At 45.6% G+C, this 24,127-nt stretch overlaps 1 protein-coding gene across 1 annotated transcript in view; it reads left to right on the top strand.

Moving 5' to 3' along the window:
• Window positions 1-24,127, top strand: part of ush2a (Usher syndrome 2A (autosomal recessive, mild)) — a 504,211-nt gene that overhangs the window by 364,475 nt on the left and 115,609 nt on the right. The window contains exons 57-58 of the mRNA XM_055862864.1: window positions 12,231-12,454; window positions 15,012-15,291. Of these exons, the coding sequence (XP_055718839.1) occupies window positions 12,231-12,454; window positions 15,012-15,291 (504 nt within the window). The remainder of the gene's footprint in view (window positions 1-12,230; window positions 12,455-15,011; window positions 15,292-24,127) is intronic.

Genomic DNA, 24,127 nt, shown 5'->3' with positions numbered 1-24,127 from the left:
GGGTTTGTTTGAGGATAAAGAACTGTTGGTTCAGTCTTCAGTTTATGTTACATACAAACGTTGATCCTTACTAACAGCAAGTTGGAGTGTTTGGGGAGACAGACAGCAAACATGTTAGTCTGCCGTATTTTCAGACGAATACAGAATCAGACTCCTCTCTTGAGCCACTCGATTTACTTTAGTTTGTTTCGTATTTTGGAGGATGAAGATAGTTTAGTGGACTCAAGGCTGTTGGGCCTCCCAGAGCTCCTAACCCCTTATGAGTCACTGCTTTGCTGTGTGTGCCCCTCTTCTCACCCTTCTCACCCTTCCTTAAGTCGCTACTTCCCAGTGTGTGCGCTCCCCTAACTCTTCCCCCTCCGCCTGTGTGCTGTGTGCACCAGCCCAAATGTTCAAGGGCAATTCTGAATATCCCTTTTCACCGTTTAAGTGTTAAAAGCCTCTCGGTCCGGGGGTGTTATGTCAACGCGGCGCCATCATCAGCCCGGGGGATGGAAACGGCTGTGATGATGCTAAAAGAAAGAAGGGGAAAAAACATAATAAGCAAATATGTTTTTCAAGGACACCGTGACCATTTGCTGGAGGAAATTATCCCTGTAGTTAAGAGCTGAGCCTGACGAGATGAAGCTGGGTGTGTATTTGTGTATTTGTGTGTGTGTGTGTGTGTGTGTGTGTGTGTGTGTGTGTGTGTGTGTGTGTGTGTGTGTGTGTGTGTGTGTGTGTGTGTGTGTGTGTGTGTGTGTGTGTGTGTGTGTGTGTGTGTGTGTGTGTGTGTGTGTGTGTGTGTGTGTGTGTGTGTGTGGCGCCATGCTTAATCATCCCTCACATGAATGTCCTCGCATTGTTCTGCCAAAACTCTCACATCAGCACTAGGGACCAATCGACAGACGAACAGACAGTACGTCCTAAACAAGCATTGTCTATCTGGGGTGTTTTAAAAGACGGAGTGGAGGCTGAACAGATGAAGACGTTTCGTTTTAATGTGTTTATGATGATGTCTTTTCTATTGAGTTACCTTAATGGCCTTAACATCCTCCAGCCATTACATTAGCATGTAGCTGTTAGCTGCTAGCTGTTAGCCGCTGTGTTGGAGACCCACAGTTAGAGTTGGGCTGTGGATTCAGTCAAACACTAATTTACTAAGTATTGGGGAAAGCTCTGGAACTGAAGCAAAGGCTACTGAAATACATTACGAACACACTCTGAAACAAACAATAGCTCTAACAAACAGTAAACACACAAACCTACTTCAGCAGATGGTTTCTAAGTGTTGGCTTGGTATAGGTTTCCAAAGCCTCATAAAGAAGGGCAGTGATTGGTAGATGGGTAACAATAACAAATCAGACATTAATTATCTCTTTAACTTCGCATGGTCAAGTTAATAATTATTCTGTGGATGATGTATTGAACCACCCAGACACATCAAAGATAGTCATCCTGAGCTGCAGAACAGGAAGGAAATTGCTTAGGGACGTCAACATGAGGCCAGTAGTGATTTGAAAACAGCTACGGAGTTCAATGGCTGTGATGGGAGAAAACTGAGGATGGATCAACAACATTGTAGTGACTTCACAATAATGACCTAATGACTTGTAATCTCATTACAACTTAATTGGAGTCCACCAGTGGCCAACTTAATTGTTTGGACATGATTTATAAAAAATAAAAAACACTTGTCTATGTAAGGTCCCACAGTTGACAGTGGATATCAGAGCTGAAACGATATCATGAAGTCCAAGGAACTGTCCGTGGAGTCTGAGGGATCAACAGTGTCCACATCACCAACAAACTAACATGGTCCAAGCACACCATGACAGTCGTGAAGCGTGCACGACAAAACCTATTCCCCCTCAGGAGACTGAAAAGATTTGGCATGGGTCCTCAGATCCTCAAAATGTTATACAGCTGCACCATCGAGAGCATCCTGACTGGTTGCCTCCCCGCCTGGTATGGCAACTGCTCGGCCTCCGACCACAAGGCACTACAGAGGGTAGTGCGAATGGCCCAGTACATCACTGGGGCCAAGCTTCCTGCCATCCAGGACCTCTATACCAGGCGGTGTCAGAGGAAGGCCCTAACAATTGTCAAAGACTCCAGCCACCCTAGTCATAGACTGTTTTCTGCTACCACACGGCAAGCGGTACCGGAGCGCCAAGTCTAGGTCCAAGAGACTTCTAAACAGCTTCTACCCCCAAGCCATAAGACTCCTGAACATCTAATCAAATGGCTACCCGGACTATTCACATTGCCCCTCTCCACACCACTCTCTGTTGTCATCTATGTATAGTCAATTTAATTAACTCTACCTACATGTACATACTACCTCATCTAACCGGTGCCCCCACAGAAATACAGAGTTCCTTGGCTGAGATGGGAGAACCTGCCAGAAGGACAACAGTCTCTACAGCGCTTCAACAATCTGGGCTTCATGGGAGAGTGGCCAGACGGAAGCCACTCCTGAGTAAAAGGCACAAGACAGCACGTCTGGAGTTCTCAAAAAGGCACGTGAAAGACTCTGAGAGCATAAGGCAAAATATTCTGTTGTCTGATGAGACAATAATGTAACTATTTGGCCTAAATACAAAGCGCTATGTCAGCAGAAAACCAGGCACAGCTCATCGTCCGTCTAACACCACCCCTACCGTGAAGCGTGGGGGTGGCAGCATCATGCTATGGGGATGCTTTTCAGCGGCAGGGACTGGGAAACTGGTAAAGACTGAGGGAACAACAAATGGAGCCAAATACAGGCAAATCCTTGATGAGAACCTGCTTCAGAGTGTAAACTACCTTAGACAGGGGTGATGATTTACGTTCCAACAGGACATTGACCCCAAGCATACAGCCAAAGCAATGCTGGAATGGCTTCAGAACAAGAATGTGAAAGTCCTTAAATTGGCCCAGCCAAAGCCCAGACTTGAATGCCATTGGAAATTTGTGGATAGACTTGAAGATTGCTGTTTATCGCCGCTCTCCATCTATCTTAAAAGGGTTTAAGAAAATCTGATAGGAAGAATGGGAGAAAATCCCCAAATCCAGTTGTGCAAAGCTGATACAGACATACCCAAAGTATTGAGTTAGGTGTGTGACTACTTATTTAAATGAGAATAGATATTTCTGTATTTCAATTTCAATAAATTAGCAAAAAAAATCTACAAACATTTTTAAACTTTGTTATTATTGTGTGTAGGTGGGTGAGAAAAAATCTATTCAATCCATTTTTAATTCAGGCTGTAGCACAACAAAACTGCCTCCTTATTTTCAAGCATGGTGGTGGCTGCATCATGGTATGGGTATGCTTGACATCAGCAAAGACTGGGGAGTTTTTCAGGATGAAAAGAAACAGGTTGGAGCTAAACACAGGCAAAATCCTAGTGGAAAACCTGCTTCAGTCTGCTTTACACCAGACACTTGGAGAGGAATTCAACTTTCAGCAGGATAATAACCTACAACACAACGCCAAATCTACTCTGGAGTTGCTTAGAAGACAGTGAATTTTCCTGAGTGTCCAAGTTACAGTTTTGACTTAAATCTGCTTGAAAATCTATGTCAAGACTTGAAAATATTGCACAATACAGGTGTGCAAAGCTCTTATGAGTCTTACCCAAGAAGTCTCACAGCTGCAATCGCTGCCAAAGGTGTTTCTAACATGTATGGACGCAAAACTGAATACATTTCAACTCTATATCTGACATGGTACAGGGGGTCTTCTTTTTTAAACCCATAACCATGTGTGTGAGGTGTATACTTTTGTTTCAAAATAGATGTGTTTAACCTGTCTAGGATCAGCGTGGCGCTAGCGGCACACCCCCCCCCCCCCCCCCCCCACTGAAAAACCAGTGCCGCGAAATTCAAAAAAAATATTTTTTTAAAATATTTAACTTTCACACATTAAAGTCCAATACAGCTAATGAAAGACACAGATCTTGTGAATCCAGTCAACATTTCCGATTTTTAAAATGTTTTACAGGGAAGACACAATATGTAAAGATGTACATCTATTACCTAAAAACACATTAGCATAATCCACCATCTTTTATTTGTCCACCAACACCAGTAGCCATCACCAATTCGGCTAAACTAAGATATTTATAGCCCCTAACCAACAAAAAAACTCATTAGATGACAGTCTGATAACATATTTATGGTATGGGATAGGTTTTGTTAGAAAAAAGTGCATATTTCAGGTATATGGCATAGTTTACAATTGCACCCACCATCACAAATGGACTAGAATAATTACAATGAGCAACGTGTTTACCTAACTACTAATCATCAAACATTTCGTAAAAATACACAGCATACACGAATCGAAAGACACAGATCCTGTGAATACAGACAATATTTCAGATTTTCTAAGTGTCTTACAGCGAAAACACAATAAATCGTTATATTAGCTTAGCACATAGCAATTAGCAGCCCAGCATTGATTCTAGCCAAAGTGAGCGATAAAAGTCAACATCGCCAAAAGATATTAATTTTTTCACTAACCTTCTCAGAATTCTTCCGATGACACTCCTGTAACATCACATTACAACATGCATATACAGTTTGATCGAAAATGTTTATATTTAGCCACCAAAATCATGGTTAGACAATGTGAAATGTAGCTCAGCTGGTCAGAAAATGTCCTTGCGCCACTTAGACAGTGATCTACTCTTATACATAAATACTCATAAACGTGACTAAAAAATATAGGGTGGACAGGGATTGATAGACAATTTAATTCTTAATACAATTGCGTTATTACATTTTTTAATTTATCCTTACTTTTCAATACAGTTTGCGCCAAGCGAAGCTACGTCAAAAAACATGGCGTCCTAAGCCACTAAAATGTTTCGACAGAAACACGATTTATCATAATAAAAATGTCCTACCTTGAGCTGTTCTTCCATCAGTATCTTGGGCAAAGGATCCTTTCTTGGGAGAAATCGTCTTTTGGTGGAAAGCTGTCCTCTTGCCATGTGGAAATGTCAACTGCGTTCGGGATGAACTGAAAAGCGTGCCCAACTTTTCACATCGTTGCAAAAATAAATGTCCCAAAATCGCACTAAACGGATATAAATTGCTATAAAACGCTTTAAATTAACTACTTTATGATGTTTGTAACTCCTATAACGAGTGAAAAGATGACCGGAGAAATATAACAGGCTAAACTAACGCTTGGAACAGGAGAGGGTCGGTGTCTTCCACGCGCGTTACGCAGCAAGAAAAGACTTGCTAGCTAAAGGTTTTTTTCATTTGTAGGGCCTGTGAACGCGCAATCGACCCCGTTGGAATCGTCATCACGTAAAGGCATCCAGGGGAAGACGTAAGAAGTGTCCGTATAGTCATAGCAACGACAGTGCCCTTTTAACTGACTTCAGAAAAGTGGCCAACATTTCTCAAATCTGACTCCATGTCAGGGAAATTGCTGTAGAATGGGCTCTGTTCCACTTAGAGACAAAATTTCAACTCCTATAGAAACTATAGACTGTTTTCTATCCAATAATAATAATAATATGCATATTGTACGATCAAGGATTTTGTGGGAAGCCGTTTAAAAAATTTGCCACATTAGCATAAATAGTCTAAACAGCGCCCCCATCCCCAACAGGTTTTAAGACTACCAAGAAACACTCTGTGTGACCCTGATTCAGCCAACTGCAGTAAAAGGTTAATCCCATTTTGTACCACAATAAAATTTAAAGAATTCCAAGTGGGGTGTTGACTTTCTGTAGGCACTGTACACAAACACACACACACACACTTGAGAGTGCATCTGTGAGGGGCGATCAATACAGTCTCATGTTCAGCGTCTTTTTATCTGTGCTTTACCTGCTTCCCCTCTCTCTCTCTCTCTCTCTCTCTTTCACACTATCCCTATTTCTCCATTCCTCTCTCCATCGCTATCTCCGTCACTCCCTCTATCAGAGAGAGGTTCAGATGTAGGATCTTAATTTGAGCCAGTTTGCTACAGCAGGAAAATAATGGACATTTTTGTAGGGTTGATACATTTTTCATTAAGGAAAATCAAGTCTTAAATTTCATTGTGGATTACAAACTTACAAACTTTAGAAGCCTGTTTAAAACTAAAATACACTACAAGTTTGCGTTTCCTGCTGTGCTGGGGAATTCTCAGTAGCAAAAGAGTGATCAAATTAAGATCCTGCTGTGTGTCTCTAGGGGATGGTCCTCAGGGACTGGTGTAAACTGCCGGCCCAGCCTTTCTGTCCTGTCACACACAGTGTGAGAAAGTCAATTCAATGTGATTTCATCACAACGCACAGTGCATCCTCCCAGGAGGTGGTGTGTGTGGGGTTTGGTTGTGGCTTACCCACAGTCCCCCCGGTAATGCAGAGTACACAGGAATATTAATACAACAGTGAAACTCTCTGTTATTGAATACTGTTACCAGTGCTATTCCTGGATCGTAAAGAGCACTTGTTCCGTGCCGTGTCTGTGACTTTGAAAATGTGTGTGTGTGCGTGTGCGTGTGCGTGTGCGTGTGTGTGTGTGTGTGTGTGGACCTGTATGCATGTGTATAAGGTTAAACGGGGGGCTAATATATTCAGGTATTTAAAAGTGTTTTGTTTGTTTTAAGTTTGGGTTTAGTAGCCGAAAGGCTAGCGTAATCCACGACACACATTTTTATCAGTTGTTCATTGCAGGCTAAATATTTACTTCTCATTAAGTGAATGAACCTTAATTCACACTGCCTAAGCACCTTCTGTCGGCACGAGTCCCCTGCGCTCTAATGAATGTATGCAAATCCATCATCAATCTGAAGATTAGCTACAGCGCTGTGCTGTGCAATGCTGTGTGTGTGTGTGTGTGTGTGTGTGCAGCGTGTGTGTGTGTGTGTGTGTGTGTGTGTGTGTGTGTGTGTGTGTGTGTGTGTGTGTGTGTGTGTGTGTGTGTGTGTGTGTGTGTGTGTGTGTGTGTGTGTGTGTGTGTGTGTGTGTGTGTGTGTGTGTGTGTGTGTGTGTGTACAGAGAGATTGTGTTTCTGTTGAAATACTGATATGAAAATAACTGAAGTTTAGCTTTAGAGGAGATGTCTGACTATTTATTTTATTTTATTTTATTTTACCGTTATTTTACCAGGTAAGTTGACTGAGAACACGTTCTCATTTGCAGCAACGACCTGGGGAGTAGTTACAGGGGAGAGGAGGGGGATGAATGAGCCAATTGTAAACTAGAGTACCTACTCTATGTCCCTCAATCTCTCTCTCTCTCTCTCTCTCTCTCTCTCTCTCTCTCTCTCTCTCTCTCTCTCTCTCTCTCTCTCTCTCTCTCTCTCTCTCTCTCTCTCTCTCTCTCACTCTCTCTCTCTCTACTGCTTGGATGGAAGGTGAAAGGGATGGAAAGAGGATGGAGGGAAGTGGAATAGGAGAAGGGGGAGGTAGAAAAGGACAGATGGATGGATGGAGGGGTTTTGAACAGTCACTGTAAGCATCATTATTACTTGTCTATTATTTCTCTATTTTCTCTCTGCATTGTTGGGAAGGGCCCGTGAGCAAACATTTCACTGTTAGTCTACACCTGTTGTTTTACCAAGCATGTGACAAATACAATTCGATTTGATTTGACCAGGTCACAGTATCAAAGTTCACATTTCCCCGAGGAAGGAATGAAAAGAGGAAGGGAGGGAGGTGGTAAAGGTGATTAAACACCCTGTAAATAGCGGAGGGCATCCGGAAGGAAAGTGGAAGGGAAGATAGGACAGGGACGTGTGTGTGTGTTGTGTGTTTGCGCGTGTGTGTGTGTGTGTGTTGTGTGTTTGCGCGTGTGTGTGTGTGTGTGTGTGTGTGTGTGTGTGTGTTTGCGCGTGTGTGTGTGTGTGTGTGTGTGTGTGTGTGTGTGTGTGTGTGTGTGTGTGTGTGTGTGTGTGTGTGTGTGTGTGTGTGTGTGTGTGTGTGTGTGTGTGTGTGTGTGTGTGTGTGTGTGTGTGTGTGTGTGTGTGTGTGTGAGGGCTGCTGCTGGAGAGGAGAAAGCTATTTTGGAAAACTGTTGAGCTGTTTATTTGCAAGTCATTGAAGCTGAAGTGATGCGCCCTGGGAATCGCCACCGAGCCCCGCTCCGCAACAGCTGCCGTCCCTAAGTGAGTTAGCGCGCGTCAGACATCTTTATGTCACGACGGCCCGTGATTTATGCCGCATCGCTCGGCGGAGCCACAGAGCCTGCACGCGGCAGCAAGAGAGAATCAGCTGAAGCCATCCGTTTGGCGGCTGAGTGAAAAGAGCGTGTGGATTAATGGCTCTGTCAGAGTTTATATGCGCAAAGAACGAACACTGATTAGAGTATTAAGCAATTAGCCATTTATCACCGTGGAACTAGGTAGCCGGGTAATTACAGTTGTGGTGGTTTATCCACAGAGAGAACGTACCACTCACTCACTGTTACAGTCACTACCACAGAGACCTGGAACTATAGGAAGAACACAGGACTCACACACTGTTACAGACACTACCACAGAGACCTGGAACTATAGGAAGAACACAGGACTCACACACTGTGGAACTAATATTGAGAGGGTTATGTGTTCCGTTAGAACCACTACAGGCTTTATGACTAGTACAGTAGTAGTTATGGCTGTATGACTAAAGGACATTAGCTCAGTACAATAGTAGTTATGGCTGTATAACTAGAGGACATTAGCTCAGTACAATAGTAGTTATGGCTGTATAACTAGAGGACATTAGCTCAGTACAGTAGTAGTTATGGCTGTATAACTAGAGGACATTAGCCCAGTACAGTAGTAGTTATGGCTGTATAACTAGAGGACATTAGCTCAGTACAGTAGTAGTTATGGCTGTATGACTAGAGGACATTAGCTCAGTACAATAGTAGTTATGGCTGTATAACTAGAGGACATTAGCTCAGTACAATAGTAGTTATGGCTGTATGACTAGAGGACATTAGCTCAGTACAGTAGTAGTTATGGCTGTATGACTAGAGGACATTAGCTCAGTACAATAGTAGTTATGGCTGTATAACTAGAGGACATTAGCTCAGTACAGTAGTAGTTATGGCTGTATAACTAGAGGACATTAGCTCAGTACAGTAGTAGTTATGGCTGTATAACTAGAGGACATTAGCTCAGTACAGTAGTAGTTATGGCTGTATAACTAGAGGACATTAGCTCAGTACAGTAGTAGTTATTGCTGTATAACTAGAGGACATTAGCTCAGTACAGTAGTAGTTATGGCTGTATAACTAGAGGACATTAGCTCAGTACAATAGTAGTTATGGCTGTATGACTAGAGGACATTAGCTCAGTACAATAGTAGTTATGGCTGTATAACTAGAGGACATTAGCTCAGTACAATAGTAGTTATGGCTGTATAACTAGAGGACATTAGCTCAGTACAATAGTAGTTATGGCTGTATAACTAGAGGACATTAGCTCAGTACAATAGTAGTTATGGCTGTATAACTAGAGGACATTAGCTCAGTACAGTAGTAGTTATGGCTGTATAACTAGAGCACATTAGCTCAGTACAGTAGTAGTTGTGGCTGTATAACTAGAGGACATTAGCTCAGTACAATAGTAGTTATGGCTGTATAACTAGAGGACATTAGCTCAGTACTGTAGTAGTTATGGCTGTATGACTAGAGGACATTAGCTCAGTACAATAGTAGTTATGGCTGTATAACTAGAGGACATTAGCTCAGTACAATAGTAGTTATGGCTGTATAACTAGAGGACATTAGCTCAGTACAATAGTAGTTATGGCTGTATAACTAGAGGACATTAGCTCAGTACAATAGTAGTTATGGCTGTATGACTAGAGGACATTAGCTCAGTACAATAGTAGTTATGGCTGTATGACTAGAGGACATTAGCTCAGTACAGTAGTAGTTATGGCTGTATAACTAGAAGACATTAGCTCAGTACAATAGTAGTTATGGCTGTATAACTAGAGGACATTAGCTCAGTACAATAGTAGTTATGGCTGTATAACTAGAGGACATTAGCTCAGTACAATAGTAGTTATGGCTGTATAACTAGAGGACATTAGCTCAGTACAATAGTAGTTATGGCTGTATGACTAGAGGACATTAGCTCAGTACAATAGTAGTTATGGCTGTATAACTAGAGGACATTAGCTCAGTACAATAGTAGTTATGGCTGTATGACTAGAGGACATTAGCTCAGTACAGTAGTAGTTATGGCTGTATGACTAGAGGACATTAGCTCAGTACAGTAGTAGTTATGGCTGTATGACTAGAGGACATTAGCTCAGTACAGTAGTAGTTATGGCTGTATGACTAGAGGACATTAGCTCAGTACAGTAGTAGTTATGGCTGTATAACTAGAAGACATTAGCTCAGTACAATAGTAGTTATGGCTGTATGACTAGAGGACATTAGCTAGTCATGCTTGAGAGTGACAGATGAAGACGAGCAGCGAGCAGAGAAAGGCTTTGTTCTTCCCTCCTTTAGAACATCTTGAGATGAACAGAAGCCATTTTTCCATTTTAACCATGATAGTCAAGGTTAGGGTGTCATGGCAGAGAGACATCACACGTCTCTGTCACAGATACCAGCTCAGGATACACGCGTGTCCCTCCCCCACACTTTAACATTCTACATGCAGCAGCAATGGGGAATACTATTATAGCGGAAAACATCTTTAATGTCCTACGTCGTTCACATTCACGATATCCGTTTAATTCGCAGTGTATGTCGTCACCCGTCCTTAGGTGGTGGAGATCCCATATTTGTTTATTTAACCTTTCTTTTTTTAGAGGTGTGTGTCTCTGCTCGCTGCGGTGGAATCATGTCAGGTGGTGGGTCCATGCTGGTGCAGTCAAACTGCATTAGAAGCACTGCCATTAGAGGGAGGGAGGGAGGGAGGGAGGGAGGGAGGGAGGGAGGGAGGGAGGGAGGGAGAGAGGGAGGGAGGGAGGGAAAGCTAGGGAGAAAAAGGAATAAGAATAGAGGGATGAAGAGAGCAAGAGAGATGAGAAGTGGCTGACGGACAATGAGCAGAGGAGAGAGGGCTGACAGGTAATGAGCAGAGGAGAGAGGGCTGACGGGTAATGAGCAGAGGAGAGAGGGCTGACGGGTAATGATCAGAGGAGAGAGGGCTGACGGACAATGAGCAGAGGAGAGAGGGCTGACGGGTAATGAGCAGAGGAGAGAGGCCTGACGGGTAATGAGCAGAGGAGAGAGGGCTGACGGATAATGAGCAGATGAGAGAGGGCTGACGGGTAATGAGCAGAGGAGAGAGGGCTGGCGGGTAATGAGCAGAGGAGAGAGGGCTGACGGGTAATGAGCAGAGGAGAGAGGGCTGACGGGTAATGAGCAGAGGAGAGAGGGCTGACGGGTAATGAGCAGAGGAGGGAGGGCTGACGGGTAATGAGCAGAGGAGAGAGGGATGACGAGTAATGAGCAGAGGAGAGAGGGCTGACGGGTATTGAGCAGAGGAGAGAGGGCTGACGGGTAATGAGCAGAGGAGAGAGGGCTGACGGGTAATGAGCAGAGGAGGGAGGGCTGACGGGTAATGAGCAGAGGAGAGAGGTCTGACGGGTAATGAGCAGAGGAGAGAGGGCTGACGGGTAATGAGCAGAGGAGAGAGGGCTGACGGGTAATGAGCAGAGGAGAGAGGGCTGACGGGTAATGAGCAGAGGAGAGAGGTCTGACGGGTAATGAGCAGAGGAGAGAGGGCTGACGGGTAATGAGCAGAGGAGAGAGGGCTGACGGGTAATGAGCAGAGGAGAGAGGGCTGACGGGTAATGAGCAGAGGAGAGAGGGCTGACGGGTAATGAGCAGAGGAGAGAGGGCTGACGGGTAATGAGCAGAGGAGAGAGGGCTGACGGGTAATGAGCAGAGGAGAGAGGGCTGATGGGTAATGAGCAGAGGAGAGAGGGCTGATGGGTAATGGCGGTGGACGTGTGGCAGCAGGCAGGCTCAGCAACACGCAAACTGTACAAATGACGTACACAACGCATGTGTCACAGCTTTGACAACACATTTCAGGGAGTCCCAGGGAGGATATAGACACACACACTCGCTCACACACACACACATGCACAGACACACAGACAGCAACGGGTGTGTTCACATAATGACACACACACAGAAGAAGACACTTTATTTTGGTGATTTGGTTAAGATGGTTAGTTTCAGTTTCAGTCTGAGACTGAGTCCTCTTTTCACACATTTGAACTAACGCTTCACTGATTGTGTGTGTGCGTGCATGCGTGATACATGTGTGTGCTTGCTTGTGTGCGTGTGTACCCCCAGGTCTGTCCTGCTGTGGGGAGGACTATTTGAACTCGTCCACATCGCTCTGCTGTGTTGGCCATGATGGTTTTCCTAGAATGCATCCTGCTGGTAACGGAACGGTTCATCTGCAGTGCTGCGGGTCAGAGGTCATCAACCAGGAAGAGGAGTGCTGTAACGGAGTGGGCTACAACCCCCACAGACATGTGTGTGCTGACAGAGTGTCATCTGGACTAGTGAAGGAGGTAAGGAGGCAGAGTCATCTGTCTATGACAGTGTCATCTGGACTAGTGAAGGAGGTAAGGAGGCAGAGTCATCTGTCTATGACAGAGTGTCATCTGGACTAGTGAAGGAGGTAAGGAGGCAGTCATCTATCTATGACAGAGTGTCATCTGGACTAGTGACGGAGGTAAGGAGGCAGAGTCATCTGTCTATGACAGTGTCATCTGGACTAGTGAAGGAGGTAAGGAGGCAGAGTCATCTGTCTATGACAGAGTGTCATCCGGACTAGTGAAGGAGGTAAGGAGGCAGAGTCATCTGTCTATGACAGAGTGTCATCTGGACTAGTGAAGGAGGTAAGGAGGCAGAGTCATCTGTCTATGACAGAGTGTCATCTGGACTAGTGAAGGAGGTAAGGAGGCAGAGTCATCTGTCTATGACAGAGTGTCATCTGGACTAGTGACGGAGGTAAGGAGGCAGAGTCATCTGTCTATGACTCTGTGTAGGGGGTGGGGAGGTTGTATCTGTAGTAGTGTACATACTATACTGTATGTGTCTCTACCTGACTTCTAGAAATAGTTTAGAATTTAGTGTATCATCAATCATTATTCATGTGATCATGGATTAAAGTAGATACATTATAAATACAAAAGGATGTGAACACCCCTTTAAATGAGTGGATTCTGCTATTTCAGCCACACCCGTTTCTGACAGGTGTATAAAATCGAGCACACAGCCATGCAATCTCCATAGGGAAACATTGGCAGTAGAATGGCCTTACTGAAGAGCTCAGTGACATTCAACGTAGCACCGTCATAGGATGCCACCTTTCCAACAATTCCAACAATCCCTGCTAGAGCTGCCCCGGTCAACTGTAAGTGCTGTTATTGTGAAGTGGAAACGTCTAGGAGCAACAAGGGCTCAGCCGCAAAGTGGTAGGCCACACAAAAATTGTCTGTCCTCGGTTGCAACACTCACTACCGAGTTCCAAACTGCCCCTGGAAGCAACGTCAGCATAAGAACTATTCGTCAGGAGTTTCATGAAATGGGTTTCCATGGCTGAGCAGCCTCACCCAAGCCTAAGATCACCATGCGCAATGCCAAGCGTCGGCTGGTGTGAGTGGTCTGAAGCTCGCCGCTATTGGACTCTGGAGCAGTGGAAACACTTTCTCTGGAGTGATGAATCATGCTTCACCATCTGGCAGTCTTACGGACGAATCTGGGTTTGGCGGGTGCCAGGAGAATGCTACCTGCCCAACTGCATAGTGTCAACTGTAAAGTTTGGTGGAGGAAGAATAATAAATCTTAACGCTACAGTTTACAATGACATTATAGACGATTCTGTACTTCCAACTTTGTGGCAACAGTTTGGGGAAGGCCCTTTCCTGTTTCAGCATGACCATGCCCCCGTGCACAAAGCGAGGTCCATACAGAAATGGTTTGTCAAGATTGGTGTGGAAGAACTTGACTGGCCTGCACAGAGCCCTGACCTCAACCCCATCTATCACCTTTGGGATGAATTGGAACGCCGACTGCGAGCCAGGCCTAATCGTCCAACAACAGTGCCCGACCTCACTAATGCTCTTGTGGCTGAATGGAAGCAAGTCCCCGCAGCAATGTTCCAACAGATAGTGGAAAGCCTGTTATAGCAGATACGGGGGGACCAACTCCATATTAATGCCCATGATTTTGGAATGAGATGTTCGATGAGCAGGTGTCCACATACTTTTGGTCATGTAGTGTATATTGGACTTTGTCGTAGCCATGTGAGATGACAGCAGGTCTGAATGTATATCTATATCTATATATCTGAACACACACACACACACACATGCACACACACACACACACTCCTCAGGAGTCAGGGACCTGAGTCATAGTCCATTTATCAGTTGCTCCCAGGCTGTGATAGTGTGTTCCTATCCCACCATGAGAGCAAGAAAGGTAAGAGGAGGAGAAGAGAGAGAGAGGAGAGGAGAGGACTGGAGAGGAACTGTCATTATCTCCTAAGGATGTTATTAAGGCAGCAGCCATGCTACACACACTCACATGTTCACACACATGGCTTCCTGAAGAAACCAACCGGTATAGACATACCATACCATGGCTTAGTTACAGTTAATGGTAACAGACATAAAAACACATACTGTATATACAGTCATATGAATACTAGACACAGTGAAATACAAATATGGATCAGAAGTCCCCACATGGATAGGAGAAGGATATTTTAGGCTTAGAGGTTAGGGTTAGTGTTAACATTTGGTTTAGGGTTAGGGGTTAGACTTGGGTTTAGGGTTAGTGTCTGGGGTTAGGGTTAAAGTTAGGTTAAGGGTTAGGGGTTATGGAAAAGAGGATCTTGAATGGGAATAAATTGTTAGGTCCCCACAAGGATATTAAAACAAACGTGTGTGTGTGTGTGTGTGTGTGTGTGTGTGTGTGTGTGTGTGTGTGTGTGTGTGTGTGTGTGTGTGTGTGTGTGTGTGTGTGTGTGTGTGTGTGTGTGTGTGTGTGTGTGTGTGTGTGTGTGTGTGTGTGTGTGTGTGTGTGTGGTGTCTAACTGCAGTGTTGTCTCCTTTCCAGGCCCAGTGTTCTCCCAGTACTCTGTGTTCAGTTTCTGCTGCCTCCACAGCCTACTGTGGGTCCTGTTCCTTCAACACGTCTCTCTACATCTGTACCTGGGTCCACACCACACACACACCTGAAACCACAACGCTAAACTCACCGCAAACTACACACTCACTCATGACCTCACACACCCCCCTGACCACACACACTCCTTTGGAACAGTCTGATCCAACCCCCTGCTCCTCCCAAGAAGATTTGATCTACAGTGGAGTGGCCAATAGATACAGCTACACAGGTATGACTACTGGCCAATAGATACAGCTACACAGGTATGACTACTGGCCAATAGATACAGCTACACAGGTATGACTACTGGCCAATAGATACAGCTACACAGGTATGACTACTGGCCAATAGATACAGCTACACAGGTATGACTACTGGCCAATAGATACAGCTACACAGGTATGACTACTGGCCAATAGATACAGCTACACAGGTATGACTACTGGCCAATAGATACAGCTACACAGGTATGACTACTGGCCAATAAATACAGCTACACAGGTATGACTACTGGCCAATAGATACAGCTACACAGGTATGACTACTGGCCAATAGATACAGCTACACAGGTATGACTACTGGCCAATAAATACAGCTACACAGGTATGACTACTGGCCAATAGATACAGCTACACAGGTATGACTACTGGCCAATAGATACAGCTACACAGGTATGACTACTGGCCAATAAATACAGCTACACAGGTATGACTACTGGCCAATAGATACAGCTACACAGGTATGACTACTGGCCAATAGATACAGGTATGACTACTGGCCAATAGATACAGCTACACAGGTATGACTACTGGCCAATAGATACAGCTACACAGGTATGACTACTGGCCAATAGATACAGCTACACAGGTATGACTACTGGCCAATAGATACAGCTACACAGGTATGACTACTGGCCAATAAATACAGCTACACAGGTATGACTACTGGCCAATAGATACAGCTACACAGGTATGACTACTGGCCAATAGATACAGCTACACAGGTTTGACTACTGGCCAATAGATACAGCTACACAGGTATGACTACTCTCCAATAGATACAGCTACACAGGTATGACTACTGGCCAATAGATACAGCTACACAGGTATGACTACTGGCCAATAGATACAGCTACACAGGTATGACTACTGGCCAATAGATACAGCTACACAGGTTTGAGTACTGGCCAATAGATACAGCTACACAGGTATGACTACTGGCCAATAGATACAGCTACACAGGTATGACTACTGGCCAATAGATACAGCTACACAGGTATGACTACTGTACATTACATTCAACACTACAACTTCATTAGCACCCTCAGTAGTTATTTAGAGTAGCTTCAAGTCTTGACCAATCAGAAACAACCTTACTGAGCAAGTTGTAGCTGTGGCAACAAATAAATTATTGTGTAAATTCATGTGACATTGGAGACCAATGCATTTTCCATGACATTCCACACTCACACTAACATGTGCTGAAACAGCTGCTTGTTTGCTAATGGCTGTAAGTCTCTGGTGGGTGGTGTCGTGGGCCTGCAAGCACCTCTGTATCATTACAACTTTAAGATGGCCATTTAAACACCACTTGAGGTCTCACTCTTATTTATCTGGCCGGAGTGAGTGAGTGAGTGAGTGAGTGAGTGAGTGAGTGAGTGAGTGTTGGTGTGTGCGTGTCTGCGTGGGTACTCTTTCTGCACATTATTTATTTGGTTAGTTACGTCTGTTTAATCAAGACTAATGGTAGTATGCAGGGTGGAGGGGTGTGTGTGTGTGTGCGTGTGTGTGTGTGTTGGCATTGTGTGGAGGATAGAAGAAGAGAGTGATTCTAGTCGACGCTGTGACACCATCTGGGCAGAGGAACATAAAGCTGTCGCTGCCCCGCCATCCACCAGATGTTTCTCACGTCCCCCCCCCCCCCCCCACCACCACCGCACACACACACACACACACCAACTCAAACTGCAAACACACGCAATGCTTTCATACCACAGAAACACATGCAAACACCTCATACACACATCTTACACACCGCACATCCACTACTAACCTCAGTTTAACCACATACCCTTAAGATAAAAATGAGCCACGCTGGCTACAATGCAAACAAATTATTAAAATCACCAATGTCAGGGTTTTACAGAAATACAAACACAACATTGCCACTAGAGCTGGGCAATATGGACAAAAAGTTAAATTGCGATCAATGTAACTGTTTTACTCGATAAAGATAAATACAACAATACATTTTACTTTACATTAGCGGCAGGGCTCTAGACATGTCACGCCCTGGCCTTAGTATTCTTTGTTTTCTTTATTATTTTAGTTAGGTCAGGGTGTGACATGGGGAATGTTGATGTTTTGTTGGTTTTGGGTGTTTCTATGGTAAAGGGGTTATGGGGTGTAGTATATGGGTTTGTGTTGAGTTCAGATGTCTAGCGTTGTCTATGTATGTTTAGTTATCTAGGAGAGTCTATGGTTACCTGAATGAGTTCCCAATTAGAGACAGCTGATTTCGGTTGTCTCTGATTGGGAGCCTTATTTAGGGTAGCCATAGGCTCTCATTGGTTGTGAGTAATTGTCTATGTAGAACGTTTGTAGCCTGTGTGTGTATGTGCACAACGTTATTTAGCTTCACGGTCGTTTGTTGTTTTGTATAGTTTGTATTAAGTGTTTCGTGTTTATTTTTCGTCATCTTTTAAAATAAAAGAAGATGGCTTATTTTCCAAATGCTGCGTTTTGGTCCATCAATCCGCCACACGATCGTGACAGAATTACTCACCATTATAGGACCAAGCGGCATGGAAAGCGGCAACAGGACCTACCTACACAGGATTCATGGACATGGGAGGAGATACTGGATGGTAAGGGGCCGTGGGCTCAACCGGGAGAATATCGCCTTCCTCGTGAAGAGCTGGAGGCAGCTAAAGCCGAGAGGAGGCGATATGAGGAGGCAGCACGGAGACAAGGCTGGAAACCCGTGAGTACAACCCAAAAATTTCTTGGGGGGGGCCTTAAAGGGAGTGTGGCGAAGTCAGGTAGGAAACCTGCGCCTACTCCCTGTACTTACCGTGGAGAGCGAGAGTACGGGCAGACACCGTGTTACGCAGTAGAGCGCACGGTGTCTCCTGTACGCGTGCATAGCCCGGTTCGGTACATTTCAGCTCCACGTATCGGCCGGGCTAGACTGAGCGTTGAGCCGTATGTCATGAAGCCGGCCCAACGCATCTGGTCACCAGTGCGTCTCCTCGGGCCGGCGTACATGGCACCAGCCTTACGCATGGTGTCCCCGGTTCGCCTACATAGGCAGGTGCGGGTTATTCCACCTCCCCGCACTGGTCAGGCGACGGGGAGCATACAACCAGGTAAGGTTGGGCAGGCTCGGCGTTCAAGGGAGCCAGTACGCCTGCACGGTCCGGTATTTCCGGCGCCACCTCCCCGCCCCAACCCAGTACCACCAGTGCCTCCTCCACGCACTAGCTATATGGTGCGTGTCTCCAGCCCTTTACCACCAGTGTCTAAACCACGCACCAAGCCTCCTGTGTGTCCCCAGAGTCCTGTGCGTCCTGTTGCTGCTCCCCGCACTAGCCCTGAGATGCGTGTCCCCAGCCCGGTGCCACCAGTCCCGGCACCACGCACCAGGCCTACAGTGCGCCTCAGCCGGCAGGAGTCTGCCGTCTGCACAGCGATGACTGAACTGCCCGTCTGCCAAGCGCCATCTGAGCCATCCGTCTCCCCAGCGCCATCTGAGCCATCCGTCTCCCCAGCGCCATCTGAGCCATCCGTCTGCAATGAGCCTGCAAAGCCGCCCGTCTGCCATGAGCCCACTGAGCCGCCCGTCTGCCATGAGCCCACTGAGCCGCCAGCCAGACAGGAGCCGCTAGAGCCGCCTGCCAGACAGGAGCCGCTAGAGCCGTCCGTCAGACAGGATCTGCCAGAGCCGCCAACCAGACAGGATCTGCCAGAGCCGCCAACCAGACAGGATCTGCCAGAGCCGCCAACCAGACAGGATCTGCCAGATCAGTCAGCCAGCCATGAGCAGCCAGATCCGTCAGCCAGCCATGAGCAGCCAGATCCGTCAGCCAGCCATGAGCAGCCAGATCCGTCAGCCAGCCATGAGCAGCCAGATCCGTCAGCCAGCCATGAGCAGCCAGATCCGTCAGCCAGCCATGAGCAGCCAGATCCGTCAGCTAGCCATGAGCAGCCAGATCCGTCAGCTAGCCATGAGCAGCCAGATCCGTCAGCTAGCCATGAGCAGCCAGATCCGTCAGCTAGCCATGAGCAGCCAGATCCGTCAGCCAGCCATGAGCAGCCAGATCCGTCAGCCAGCCATGAGCAGCCAGATCCGTCAGCCAGCCATGAGCAGCCAGATCCGTCAGCCAGCCATGAGCAGCCAGATCCGTCAGCCAGCCATGAGCAGCCAGATCCGTCAGCCAGCCATGAGCAGCCAGATCCGTCAGCCAGCCATGAGCAGCCAGATCTGTCAGCCAGCCATGAGCAGCCAGATCTGTCAGCCAGCCATGAGCAGCCAGGTCTGTCAGCCAGCCATGGGCCGTCCCTCAGTCCGGAGCTGCAGTCCCTCAGTCCGGAGCTGCCATTCCTCAGTCCGGAGCTGCCATTCCTCAGTCCGGAGCTGCCATTCCTCAGTCCGGAGCTGCCATTCCTCAGTCCGGAGCTGCCATTCCTCAGTCCGGAGCTGCCATTCCTCAGTCCGGAGCTGCCATTCCTCAGTCCGGAGCTGCCCCTTACCCTGGTACTGCCCCTGACCCTGGTACTGCCCCTGACCCTGGTACTGCCCCTGACCCTGGTACTGACCCTGACCCTGGTACTGACCCTGACCCTGGTACTGCCCCTTACCCTGGTACTGGCCCTTAGTCCGGAGCTGCCCCTTAGTCCGGAACTGCCCCTTAATGCAATGGGGTTAATGTGGAGGGGGGTCATTTGGAGGAAGTCTAGGAGGTGGTTAGGGACTGTGGTGACGTGGGGACCACAACCTGAGCCGGAGCCGCCACCGTGGATGGAAGCCCACCCAGACCCTCCCCTAGACTGTGTAATGGTGCGCCCGGAGTTCGCACCTTAAGGGGGGGGTTATGTCACGCCCTGGCCTTAGTATTCTTTGTTTTCTTTATTATTTTAGTTAGGTCAGGGTGTGACATGGGGAATGTTTATGTTTTGTTGGTTTTGGGTGTTTCTATGGTAAAGGGGTTATGGGGTGTAGTATATGGGTTTGTGTTGAGTTCAGATGTCTAGCGTTGTCTATGTATGTTTAGTTATCTAGGAGAGTCTATGGTTACCTGAATGAGTTCCCAATTAGAGACAGCTGATTTCGGTTGTCTCTGATTGGGAGCCTTATTTAGGGTAGCCATAGGCTCTCATTGGTTGTGAGTAATTGTCTATGTAGAACGTTTGTAGCCTGTGTGTGTATGTGCACAACGTTATTTAGCTTCACGGTCGTTTGTTGTTTTGTATAGTTTGTATTAAGTGTTTCGTGTTTATTTTTCGTCATCTTTTAAAATAAAAGAAGATGGCTTATTTTCCAAATGCTGCGTTTTGGTCCATCAATCCGCCACACGATCGTGACAAGACAATTATTTTCCAGTGCCAAGTAAGACAACTGAGATGGTAGCCGGGATTAAAAAAGTAAGCTATTTCATGAAACATATCCAGGGAATTTATGATAGATATTTTAATGTGCAACCTGTCAAAATAGGATCCATAATTATCAGATTTATGTTTGGCTCTTCAGAGATGAATTTGTCAACATCTTTTTGCATATTGGCCTAAGCTATATTATTCACCACCCGAGGAAGTGGGAACTCAAAAGTTTAAACACTTAGCTAGATTTCTAACTGTAAATATGATATTGTTGCTTGGTAGACAGGTAGGCTAATTGATTCATTTATCAGTAAATGTCATGTCCTGCAAAAACTTTCCAGCACTAGGCCTATGCTACGTGATGTAGCATATTGACCGCAAATGGCATCAAAACCATACTACACAGCCTACTCCGGTTGTAAAGTGGTTCCATGAACTCAAATGAAGAGGTGAGAAATACGTGATCTACTCCCAGAAAGCTGTGACTCTCCTCTCTGGAACTACAACAACAGTAGTTGCTTTGAAATGTGTATTTTTCCAGTTACTGCATTTTGAGCCACGGTCATACGCTTGTGGCTATCAGAATCCAGCTCTCCTTCCTCCGTGCGGCGCACAGTGGGGAGTGAGAGTGGCTCGTTCACACAGCAGTCTCCAGCAAAACAGGGAGAAGCGGATACTTTCATAGCAGGAATCAACATAATGTATAGGCTATTGGAGAGGGGGGGGGGGGGGCAGATAGCCTAGTGGTTAGAGCGTTGGGCCAGTAATTGAAAGGTTGCTAGATTGAATCACTGAGCTGACAAGGTAAAAATATGTTGTTCTGCTCCTGGACAAGGCAGTTAACCCACTGTTTCTAGGCCATCATTGTAAATAAGAATTTGTTCTTAACTGGCTTGCCTAGTTAAATAAAGGCAAAAAAATATATACATATACAGTGGGGAGAACAAGTATTTGATACACTGACGATTTTGCAGGTTTTCCTACTTACAAAGCATGTAGAGGTCTGTCATTTTTATCATAGGTACACTTCAACTGTGATAGACGGATTTTTTTTTTTTTTTTTTTCACCTTTATTTAACCAGGTAAGCTAGTTGAGAACACGTTCTCATTTACAATTGCGACCTGGCCAAGATAAAGCAAAGCAGTTCGACACATACAACAACACATAGTTACACATGGAGTAAAACAAACATACAGTCAATAATACAGTGAAAAATAAGTCTATATACAATGTGAGCAAGTGAGGTGAGATAAGGGAGGTGAAGGCAAATAAAATATATATATAAATAAAAATATAAAAAAGGCCATGGTGGCGAAGTAAATACAATATAGCAAGTAAAAAATAAAAATAAACACTGGAACACTGAAAACACTGGAATGGAATCTAAAACAAATATCCAGAAAATCACATTGTATGATTTTTAAGTAATTCATTTACATTTTATTGCATGACATAAGTATTTGATCACCTACCAACCAGTAAGAATTCCGGCTCTCACAGAACTGTTCGTTTTTCTTTAAGAAGCCCTCCTGTTCTCCACTCATTACCTGTATTAACTGTACCTGTTTGAACTCGTTACCTGTATAAAAGACACCTGTCCACACACTCAATCAAACAGACTCCAACCTCTCCACAATGGCCAAGACCAGAGAGCTGTGTAAGGACATCGGGGATAAAATTGTAGACCTGCACAAGGCTGGGATGGGCTACAGGACAATAGGCAAGCAGCTTGGTGAGAAGGCAACAACTGTTGGCGCAATTATTAGAAAATGGAAGAAGTTCAAGATGGCGGTCAATCACCCTCGGTCTGGGGCTCCATGCAAGATCTCACCTCGTGTGGCATCAATGATCATGAGGAAGGTGAGGGATCAGCCCAGAACTACACAGCAGGACCTGGTCAATGACCTGAAGAGAGCTGGGACCACAGTCTCAAAGAAAACCATTAGTGACACATTACGCCGCCATGGATTAAAATCCTGCAGCACACGCAAGGTCCCCCTGCTCAAGCCAGCGCATGTCCAGGCCCGTCTGAAGTTTGCCAATGACCATCTGGATGATCCAGAGGAGGAATGGGAGAAGGTCATGTGGTCTGATGAGACAAGAATTTTTGGTCTAAACTCCACTCGCTGTGATTGGAGGAAGAAGAAGGATGAGTACAACCCCAAGTACACCATCCCAACCGTGAAGCATGGAGGTGGAAACGTCATTGTTTGGGGATGCTTTTCTGCAAAGGGGACAGGACGACTGCACCGTATTGAGGGGAGGACGGATGGGGCCATGTATCGCGATATCTTGGCCAACCTCCTTCCCTCAGTAAGAGCATTGAAGATGGGTTGTGGCTGGGTCTTCCAGCATGACAACGACCCGAAACACACAGCCAGGGCAACTAAGGAGTGGCTCCGTAAGAAGCATCTCAAGGTCCTGGAGTGGCCTAGCCAGTCTCCAGACCTGAACCCAATAGAAAATCTTTGGAGGGAGCTGAAAGTCCGTTTTGCCCAGCAACAGCCCCGAAACCTGAAGGATCTGGAGAAGGTCTGTATGGAGGAGTGAGCCAAAATCCCTGCTGCAGTGTGTGCAAACCTGGTCAAGAACGTATGATGAAACCTATGATCTCTGTAATTGCAAACAAAGGTTTCTGTAGCAAATATTAAGTTCTGCTTTTCTGATGTATCAAATACTTATGTCATGCAATAAAATGCAAATTAATTACTTAAAAATCATACAATGGGATTTTCTGGATTTTTGTTTTAGATTCCGTCTCTCACATTTGAAGTGTACCTATGATAAAAAATGACAGACCTCTACATGCTTTGTAAGTAGGAAAACCTGCAAAATCGGCAGTGTATCAAATACTTGTTCTCTCCACTGTATACATTACTGATGATCAAATAATAGTTTTAGAACAATCTACAGGAACTTTGTGTAGTAAAATCACTGAAAATGACTGACATGAGCAGCATTTTTGGGTAAGAGGAAGGCGATGTCGGTGCCTGTAATTTTTGGAGTATCGTCCCAGCTCTAACACACACACACAGCACTGCAAATAGTGTCCAGGGAATACTGCTCTAAACTGGGACTTGTATTAATGCTGGCATGGGACTCTGTTAATAGCCACTGCTCTTGCTAACAGAGAAAACGTTTGCGTTTGCTTTCCGTAAAGCTCTCCTGTGGGTCGGTAAGGGATCTATCTCGCTGTCACGATCGTGTGGAGGATTGACGGACCAAAACGCAGCATTAGGAAAATAAGCCATCTTCATTTATTTGATGACGAAGGCAAAACGAAACAAAAACACTTACACACTAAACAAAACAAGAAAACGATCGTGAAGCTAAGAACGAAGTGCACACACAGGCTACAAACGTATAACATAGACAATTACCCACATCAAATGAAAGCCTATGGCTACCCTAAATATGGCTCCCAATCAGAGACAACAGAAATCAGCTGTCTCTAATTGGGAACTCAT

Source organism: Salvelinus fontinalis, chromosome 15, assembly GCF_029448725.1.
Source record: "Salvelinus fontinalis isolate EN_2023a chromosome 15, ASM2944872v1, whole genome shotgun sequence".
NCBI classification, from domain to species: domain Eukaryota; kingdom Metazoa; phylum Chordata; class Actinopteri; order Salmoniformes; family Salmonidae; genus Salvelinus; species Salvelinus fontinalis.
Note: the sequence above shows the minus strand (reverse complement) of the source record. Positions and strands in the feature narration are given on the sequence as shown.